The sequence below is a fragment of the Neurospora tetrasperma genome (genome assembly GCF_000213175.1).
Source record: "Neurospora tetrasperma FGSC 2508 unplaced genomic scaffold NEUTE1scaffold_2, whole genome shotgun sequence".
NCBI classification, from domain to species: Eukaryota; Fungi; Ascomycota; class Sordariomycetes; order Sordariales; family Sordariaceae; genus Neurospora; species Neurospora tetrasperma.
The window spans coordinates 393,573-403,953 of record NW_009799100.1 but is presented as its reverse complement, the minus strand read 5'-3'; the positions used below and the strand labels follow the sequence as shown (position 1 = coordinate 403,953).

Here is a 10,381-nt window from a genome sequence, read left to right as displayed (position 1 = left end):
GGGGGGGGGGGACCCGGCTTCGGACTTCCGGGCGGTAGACGTGATATATGTGAGGCGTGCCATGTTAGGAGATGTACCTAGGCATGTACGTGGTGTTCACTGGAACCTGTTACTGACTGGTTTTTTCCAAGGGCAGGAAGCTGTGTCTATACCCGTGTTATCTGAATGCACGTAGCTTTCTATGCCCGGTTTACTCACATACTATGACAGATTAGTATGCAGATACCTAGCTAGGCAGGATCCCATAATGGCTTGTGTGGTGGCAATGGGCAGATAACGACCCTGACATTCGTGCTTGCATAGGACATGGAGATGCTGAGGCCAGGTGTCCTGGAGTTCAATGGTCAGGTTGTCCGCGATGGTGAGAACAACTGGGAATCTTTGTCTTCGGTCTTGGTTTGTAGCAACTTGACCCTGCAGCCTGGTTTTCACCGGTACTCGAGGTTCGTGGGTGGAATGAAAGGGAGTAGTGTGCAGCCACTCGTGGTGCCAATGCCAGGGTTCGGTGGAAGAGTTGGAGGGTGGTTGATTAGAAAGAGGAATACCTAAGACACCATTGCATTTTCCAGGAGGGTCGTGGACTTCTGGTGATGGCTGGGGTATCGGTACCTTTTCCTTCTCTGTTGCCTTTGGAAGGTGCCATGGGAAGGGCGTATGGATTCCGAACGATGCAGTCTGCAATATTTAACTGGTGGTCACGGTGAGCAACCGTTAGTTAACCTAGGTAAGTAATCAACCAACCCACTCCCTTCATTCTACCCACGAACCGTGAGCAACGCTGGAGAACCAGCTACACCTTCACTGTGGGTGTGGGACTTGGTTGAGTTGGAGGAGGCAAAACCAACTTTCCTTGTTCCTGCTGGCGACTGGCGTACATTTTATACCTGCATGATCCGCCTCGTATTGCTGAAGCCTCAGAGATACCCCAACAAACTTGGACATTTCACGTGGGAGACACCTGGCTTCCGAGTGTGGAGGGAGGTAATCAAGTTATTTCTTGTTCAGCCACCCCTCCAAAACCTATACGCACCCTCTGCTACCAGCAAAGGCCCAGAATTACGAAGCTACAAACATGATTCCGTGACAAATGTATATAAAATCAATCATCGTAGCCCATACAGTCTCAATTTCTAGTAATCTGGTCATTCCAACATTCGCTGTTGGCCATGACAACGACCCCGAGTGACTTGTAAGGAAGAGAATTGATGTTAACGTGATTGGGAGCTAGATATTCTAACAAGTCCCTAAGCGTTGGTGAAAGCTATTATTCAATGTCTTCAATCAAGACGGCACGTGTTTCCTCTATTTGATATTAGCAGTGTCGGCTACTTACGTGACACTTCCAATCATTCATGTCCCCATTATATAAGAACATCCTAAGAATACCTTCCACGTTGTATGCTAATGCATTTATCGATGCATTGAGCTTGATAACTCTGTCCATCGAGTAACCATAACCAAGTAACTACCTGGGGGCGACCGAATGCAAGCGTCAGATCCTCCAAGGAATCGACGACAGCCCCCAAATACCTAACAACACACATAGGCCTCATTTCTCCTGTGCCCAAGATGCCCGCACACATACTTGATTGACCATTTATTGCCCTGTTCCTGCCCCGACATGACCATTTATTTCCTTGTAATGAAGCAATAATCCACACCCGGCCCGTTCTGTGCCCCACATTTTCCGACCGCTGCCGACTCTCTACCGCCCCCGATTCGGTCCGATCCAATTAACCATAGATGCGTGACGGATATGCCTAGTTCATCAACTCCTGCATATAAACAAGTTTGTAATTTCTCAGATCGAAGACCGAGTTAAAGCGGATGACCTGGGAGAAGCGATAACGTCAGTCAGGAATGGATCAGGGCGCGGCCAAAGAACCGAAATAGACAAGCAAGAACGACCAAGTACTTAAAGCACACTTGGCCCTCACTGCCTGGCTCAAGCATGGTGACCAACATCGACAGTGGGACATAGCGCACAGCGCACAGCAATCAGCACGGACAGGGCCGACGGGGGCAGTAAACATTGGGGTAACAAATATAACTTACTGGACGCTCTCCCCTCTCTGCCATCTTCTCCAGCTCCAAGCTTGTTTCGCCAGCGGCCCTGCCCGCCAATGCAGCAGTATCGCCATTGCTTTGCCGCCCGGCCATTCCACCATTGCTTTCACTTCCATTGTCATTGCCAGTCCCATTCACCTCCTTCGAGAATTGCCAAACCTCCTTCAAAAGCTCAGCAACCCTGTTCAAATTACTCGCAATTCGCTCCTTCACCAGCTCTTTCAGTTGTTCTTCCCTTTGTCTTTCCACATTGGCGTCTGTCTGAGAAGTCGAGGATCCATCCTGCTGCCGCAAATGTGCCACCCACCTCCTCTGCAAAGCCTTCACCTCTTCCAAAGCCGCCGAGTAAAGCAGGTACATCCAAACATACGCCCCTGTATCCACGCTCGCAAGCTGGATTCTGCCAAAAATCCAGCCGACAGCTGAACAAGCCAGGTCTAGGAATTCTTGTCTTGTTGCTTCTGCTGATGTGCTTTGTTCTTCCCAGTTGTTGTTCTTGTTGCTTGGTGAGGCTGTTGAGGTTGAGCCATGTCGGAGTCCTCGTTGTTCCCACTCTTCCTCCATCTGCCGCCTCAATTCCACCAGCAGAGTCAAAACGGCCACCGTGGCGGTTGCATGATACGAGGTTCCGCTTCCGCGGCTTACCAGGGTCGTGAAGTCGTCCATTTGATGACGTTGCGCCGCTCCTTTCCCACAGCTTCCTCCTGTTTCTCTTTGGTTGCCTAGACCCGAAACAACACCCCTCCAGATTGTGCCGGCTGCTGCGCCGCAATATGTCCGAATTTCTGGCATTTCCACCTCCAAGCGTTTTACCAAGGCCAAGTTTAACCCCAGAAAAAACCGGTCCACTAACATCTCCGCCATCCGAAGCTGGAACGCGGAGATCCTATTCGGCAGGATGCCGGCAGGGTCGTAGCCCGGTTGAAGCGTGCCCGCTAGTGCACGCGATGCACTTATCAGTTCGGTGCTGAGAGACTTCGTCGTCGGTCCGGATTCGACTGCCGGGGGCTTTGTGTTGGGGGAGTTGAGAAGCGTGGCGAGATGTTGAGCGATAGCTAACCGCACAGGAAACGAACGGTGCAATTCGACAAGGATGGTCGTTTGCGTGAATGTCCCGGAGGGACGGGGACCCGAGCTCGAGGGGGCAAGCTGCTCGTCGTCGTAATTTGCCGGCGGGCTAGTATCGAATTCGGTGAGCGAGATACCCGGTGGAAGGCCGATGTCCAAGCTCGATTGGACAAGCATTTCCAAAATGGTGGCCCATAATCGTCGACACAGTTCGGCTTGGTAAATGGGCATGGACGCGTCAGGATCCCGGTTTAGGCCTAGACACATGGCTTTTCGCAGCAGAGAACCGGCCGAGTTGTAGGTTCCTTCACCCCCACTTCCACCAAATCCGCAGACCTCTTTGGCGAGATGCAAAAGACACATACTCTGCAACCCGGCAAGGTTCGTCGGCGGACAAAGGAGAAGCCACGACTGGCCTTCCTGAATCCATCTCTCCTGATACCTCCGCAGTGAACCGCCGGCATCCTCAAAGACCGACCCGATAGCCATGCAAAGCTGAAGCTGGACAAGGAAGGCCTTGGCGAGCTGGCCGTCAAGCTGACCACCAAAATACTCTCCAAACCGCGTCCAGAAGGTAGGCACGTGCAGAATGCGGTAGACGCTCTCGAAAGTGCGGAAGTAGGCTTCGGCTAGACGTTGGGCGTCTTGGCGGTACGACAGGGGGAGAATGCCGCCGATGTCGCTGAAGCCAAGGGGATTGATGCTTCCGGAGTGTGCTTCCTCGATTTTCTGCGAGAGAATGGTGCACGTTCGGAGGTTGATCAAGGCCTTGCCGTTATCGTTAGGTTCCTTGAAGACTTTGTAGGTGGCGCTAGTGACTAGTGGGAACTAGGTATCAAGCGATATATCAGTCTTGAGAGTCGTGGTGGTGACGCAAAAGCAAGTGCTGGAGGAGGGCGGGAGAGGTACTTACGAGTTGGTTGACGGGCCAGCGATTATCGCCAGTCTGAGAGTCAGGTCTAAATTCCGGCAACGGCCTTTGACCTGATGGTAGTTTCTGCTGAAGCTGCTGTCGATGTGTCAACTCCTCGACTTGCTGTCGCAACATCCACACCTCCCTCCTCAATGCCTCCGTTCCCTCCGCATCAGACACCGGATGGACATGACGAGGAAACGGACTGGAAGCCGACGATACGGGCGGCAGCCGGGGACTAGCTGATCCGCCGTCATACCCGTCCGAAGAAACAGACTCGGAGTCGCGATATGGTATATCCACAGTAGGCGGCGGCCCAGGCACGGAAGTCCTCTCTTCCGCCTTCACGACGGCATATGGCGCACCACCAATGCTCGGATCAACAGGCTGGATAGACGGGTGTTGTTGTCGCTGTTGCGGTTCTGGCGAAGGAATTCTCGAATCTGCTTCGCCTGGCCACCTCTTTTCCTTGGGTAACCGACTCTTATCGTACCTGCAGGGACCCTTGATATATTTGGACTTGACGCAGCTTTCGCACGGCTTCTGTTTGTCGCATTTGATTTTGCGGCCTCTGCATGGGATGCACGAGACAGCGGGGCGGTTACGCCTCTTAGGTTGGCCCTGTCCCTGTCGGTTCGGTTGGTCCTGACGGGCCCGTTCCTGGCGGGCGGCATGGGATGGAATAGTGGTGATTGACGGGATTGCGATGCTGGGCGGCTGCGTAGATGCGGCAACAACGGAAAGGTACGCGTTGGTGTGGTGAGTGTTTAATAACGACGCTGGACCGGGGAGGGTGATTTGTTGTTGATGTTGTTGTTGCGGGGTGGGATTGACAGCAGTGGGCGACGGCGTGAGTGCGGATGACGGCGACGGCTGGTACGAGGTTTGACTTGGAGGGGTTAGTCCGGGGACGTGGATGGGTTGCCATGGTGATGAGTGTTGATGTGGCGATTGTTGATATTGGTCTTGGTAGGGTGGGAAAGCCGTAATAGGCGGAAGTTGAGGTGGCGGCGGTGGTGGTGCTGCTGCTGCAACGGCTTGGACGGGCGGCGTTAACGGACGGTTGGAGCTGTTGTTGTTGTTGTTGGAGTTGTTGGTTGCCGGAGCTGGCGGCATTGGCAGGGTGTGGATTGGCGGCAATAGACCCCCCGAATGGTCCGACTGCTGTGCCGCCGCTGGTGCCGGTGCCGGTGCCGGATCCGATGCCGGTGTGGATTCGATGCCCTCCATCGGGACGGTCATTTTTGAACCTGTCAGTTGTTGAACTTGGTCATATCCAAATTCCGAACCACAACAACAGGCGGTAACCACAACAAGCCCGACAATTGCCTCTTGCTAACGATTTTCCTTCCCAGTTGCTGTACTTGTTACCAAAGGACAGACACACACACACAAACACACACACAGGGGCTAGTCCGTTCCCTTTCTCGCCAGTTCCGCTCGAAGCACTCACTGCCTGGATGGCCGGATAGATGACCCTTCAATATGCGCAATCAATTGACCTGGGGGAAAACCAGCTTTGCTCTCTTCTTTGTTGGTGGGATCTGGTTAATCTTGGATCGAGGAGGGATTGTGACAGTGATCAGCAGCAGCTTCCCCTGGTGGAGACTGTACAGTGGCCCGTCTGTCTGCCAGGAACAGACGCACCCGAGATTGGCGACGACTGGGCACTGGATGAAGGGCCTGGACTGGACCCGACCCCAAGGACACACTCTCCAGGTCTTGTTCCTGGCTTGGCTGGCTGGCTGGCAAGGTATGTAGCTAGCTAGCTGAGTGGGAGAGACGTGTGCAACGGCGTCGGACGTCGGATCCCGGAGGATGGAAAAGAAAAAAAGAGAAGACGAGACGTGTGTACGTATGTAACCTGGGACGGAGAAAGGGGAGCGATTTGCAGAGAGAGAGAGAGAGAGAGATAGCCTGGGTTCGGATGATGGCGGGAACAAGGTACTTTCAGATGGAGTATTAATTGTCTCGGTCTCGGTACCAGGCACACGGGGCAGCCGGGGGCATCCGAGTCAGAGACAGAGTCAACGACTAATACAAAAAGGCAGCTAGCCCTACCAGGAAGATACCAAAAAGACACTGAAAGCTGCAACAAGGTGAATTGTACGGGATGTGAAGAAGTGAAATCAAAAACGATGAAAGAAGAAAAGGACCAAAATGGGCGCTCGGAAAGGTACTAAATACAAAGTCGACCCTCAATATAATGTACCCCGGGCCAACTTTCATGTACACCTACTATGTACACTACTTGCACTTGCCGTGTCATGTCAGTCCGTCCCACGCAATCTCCCTTTCCCAATCCATTCCTTCCCTAGAGGTGCATAGTTGATGCATCTTGTCCGGTCGGCAGGCACTACAGTAGAGTAATGGAAGATCTGAGGTAACCGGCGACACAAGAGGGCAGGAACTCTCCTATTGTCGACACTGACAGGCGGGCTGAAAAGAGGCCACCCAGTAGTAATTGCCCTTGGTGACCTAGACACTTACACTGCAGGAGACGGACCAGCCATTGGCGGATTGTATTAATGTACCTTTGTACCTCCCATCCATCACTAGAGGTAGTGTACCACCGATTTCAAGAACTGGCCTAACTGGATGGACTGTGATATCTCCGTCCCCGATCAATCCCCTTCAGTTCGTCAGACACAGACACACCGGACGACGGATCGCGGGTCGGTCGCGGGTAGGGTCCCGTCTGGAATGCTGGAATGCGGGGGGAGCTGAAAGCCGACACACGCAGCTAATCACCGACCCTTTTCCCCTTTGAGATGTTCCCGAGGTCCAGAAAGGCGGAACTCATCCCGTTGTGTCTCCGTCAACTGTCAAGTCCGATAGACGTTGGATTTCACTCAGATACCACTTGGCAACGCTCCCGATTAATGCTCTTCTTACCAGGACCACCCGGACTTGGATCCCTTCCCTTCGCCGACAGGAGTTGCTTACCTCGAACCGTCCGCCCGGCACCTGCACCCAACTTTCAGTTCTCCGGTCCTACAAATTCCACTTCGAGACCACGATTGCCTTGCAGCAGTGCACCTGCCATTCGGGGTCGTTACAAGAACAAGGCCGAGTTCGTTAGTCGCATACAGGGTACCTTAGGTACAGTACTGTACCTTGACATCACTCAACAGTGCACTCCTTTCAGGTTTGGTACCGTACAGAAGCTCGGGAAATTGGCAAAAAGCTGTCGGTAGTATGTACCTATGTAGGTAAGTCCAGAAAGCCCTCATTCCCACAGAGTCGGGTCCTGACGGACTGTACGAGGTGCAACGGACAATCCAAGCCTGTGCTTTTTTCCATGAAACGCAGGTAAAATAATGGTTGGCAGTGTCACCTCATCCTTCTCATTTCAAGTGTATCCCCACGTTGCTTTGCCCAATTACCTTTTGGACAGGGTCCTGCGCGCGCCGATAACGCCACAAGATGATTGGCTAGAAATAGCGTGGGGATTCTAACTCCGATCCGAGTGAGAGGATGCGGTATTCAGCCATCATCAACTCAGCGCTCAAGGAGGGATATCTGTTCAGAATTCTATAGGTATTTCCCGGGTTCCCTTTCTCCGGTACCCATTATCCGGTAAGGAACGTTGCTGGGACAGGGCAATCGTAGTTGATCGCAATGATGAATCTGATGGCATCCATCTCACATGGATGGAATGTCAACAAAGAGAGCTGAGAGAGCCTCATCACGACCCTTTCATTACGTACACCACGAACTCATTACCCGATTTGGTCCAAATCCAATAATGTCCCGGCAGTCTCAGGTTTGAATGGTAGGTACGTATTTCCGAGCAAAACTGGTCCACGTGGTGGTCAAAGTCGCCGTTATCTCCGCCATCGTCCGTACACTAGTCTAGTGTAGTGTAGCTGGCGCTAGATATGCCCGCCCGCCCGCCCGCCCGCTGAGCCTACTAAAAGAAAAACACCCGCCAGAGCCCGTCAAAAAATCCGTCCGATGCGCCCGGGAACGACCTGAACCCACCACGAACCCGACCGACTTCCGAGAATGAAGGGAATGAATGACAACAAAAGTGAGTCCGTGCCTGTTCGTGGTGTGTAGTGTACAGATAATAATGCCGCCCGGCAGGAGTGACGTGACGTGACCTTTTCTTTCCCCCTCAGCTGTTTTTTGTGTCGTCCTCTTTTTCGGCCTTTCTTTTACAAAGTCGTCCGGACGTATTCCAGGCAAATCCCCTCAATCGGATTGATTCCATTCATTTTCTCTCGTTGCCGTCTCCACTTTCCCTTCGCTCTTTTGCCTCGCTCTCAACAACACGACACGAATTGTCCGACTGAGAATCTCCAAGTCCCTCAGCCCATCCCATCAATGCGTGTCGTGTCTACCTACTACCAAGGGACCCCTGAACGAGACGTGCGAAACAATCAATCAATCAGTCAAAAACAAGGCGAACGCAGCGCAACAAAGCAAAAAAGTGAAAGAAAAAAAAAAGCGCAAAAAGAGACAACTACAACAAAACAGGGTCCAATTTCGATTTCACGTGTACATACTTAGTACATTCCTAGTGTACATACTGCAGCGTAAGCACTGCATCACCCCAACCATTAGTTACCTACCTTTAGGTTCTCCGCATGCATTGCATCTGCATCTGCAGTGCAGCAAGCACGCGGACATACACTAGAATGAGGAGATTTGAGTTGAGGGATTCCGTAGAAGCCGAAAGGGCCGACGACCTACAGATGCTTAGTGTATGTAGAGGTATGTACCCCCTTGGTAAAAGCCGAATGAGATCACATCACAGGTTGTGGTTGTGGTTCGGACGGGAGTTTCCGAGCAACGAACTCTTTGATCTCATTGCGCATTGTTCTGTTGAACGAGGACAACGAACTTGAAGCCGGCAGGCAATTCCACGGTGTTCGTTGCGAAACTTGTGATCCGGGCGACGGACGGAGACAAATGAGCTCCCCGGGTTCTGGCCGAGGTGATGTGATGAACTGAAGATTGCCGAGGGTCTCCCAGTCGGTCATGAGATAGTCAATGGCATTTGGCCTTTACCGATATCGCGAATTGACTTCAACGCTGGGAGTGTGCATGATATTGTCCGCATCCTCAATTCCCTCGCAAGCCTAGCCTTTGGTCGGTTGCCAGACCGGAAGTAACAATTACACTATGTAGTATCGCAGGGCGGAACGGCTGAAATAGCCAAGATTGCCTTTTTGAAAAGGTCAGATGACCACTGCTAGCCACTTGTTCTGGTTTGGCGCTAGGAACATTCGACCCTGGTGAAAGAAAGGCGAGAGTGAAAGAAACAAATGGTGACAATTGTGAAGAGGATTGATGGATGCGAATAGGTATGTATAGGAAATCAGGAAAACGCAGAAAAAAGTAATAAACGCACAAACAAAATGGAAGCACAGCTTGAGCAGCAGCTATATCATAATCAACCACATTCACAACGGCACAACGAAGCCACGAAACGAACCTCACACCAAACTGAACAAACTCACTCCCTTCCCGGGCCTCGCCAATCTCAAGTCACTCGCCAGGACTGCTTGCAGTTTATCGCCATTCGCCAAGATCAAAAGCTTCCACTTCCCGTCACCCAAAACCTCTCGTCCTCAAAAACCACCACCCCTTTCTCGAATTCTCTAAAAGTTACCTACTCGGGTACAACCCCTGTACCAAACAACGCCCGTGCCCGTCCAGTGCCCGTGCCCGCGCCCGTGCCACACCCTCGCGTACTTACCGGCTGAAACCACGCAAATCACAACGAGCGAGCGAGTGAGCCCGCCCAGCCCGGACCGGAGATAACAGCTGAGATCTCATCTCACTCCCCTCCAGTCCCATCCGGGCATCCCATTTGTGATCACTCACTCGACTCCCTCCCTCAACCGTGGGCGGGCGTTAGCGGGCGGGCGGGCGGCCCCCACCCCACTCAGTTACCGTAGCCCCACTCTTTTTATTTCCTTTCTCCGGCGACCCCGGGGCGTTTTTCAACGGTTTCGTCCGGATCTTGGTTTAGGTCCGGCCGCGGGCGGTCATGTGATTTCCATCGATCGAGTCCCGTCGTTTCTACGAGGTAGTTCGTGATAGCCCGTACGTATCAGCCGACCCGGATCAGGTAGGCAGGCAGGCCCGTAGGTAAGTGCCAGCCTCCGTCCGTACCAGACCAGTTCGTCCGTAGCAGCCCGGGCGTTCATAGGTACCAGTCGACCCCAACCCGGGTAGGGAGGTAGGCACGTTAACTTTCCCCACTTTCATGTCCGAACGGAATGACAGTCGACCTAAAGAATGACGGTCAACCAACCTACCGACCTACCGGGCTATGTGCCGTCCGTCCGTCCGTCCGTGTACATATAACTCGCTCGGTTC

General features: G+C 52.8%; 1 protein-coding gene across 1 annotated transcript; it reads right to left on the bottom strand.

The window, feature by feature from the left end:
- Positions 1–1,658: 1,658 nt before the first annotated feature.
- On the bottom strand, positions 1,659–5,290 carry NEUTE1DRAFT_144855 (uncharacterized protein; the record flags this gene model as incomplete). The annotated part of the gene is made up of 3 exons (XM_009850675.1): positions 1,659–1,832; positions 2,056–3,963; positions 4,049–5,290. 3 exons carry the CDS (start codon positions 5,288–5,290, stop codon positions 1,761–1,763), a joined length of 3,222 nt encoding a protein of 1,073 aa, XP_009848977.1.
- Positions 5,291–10,381: the final 5,091 nt, after the last annotated feature.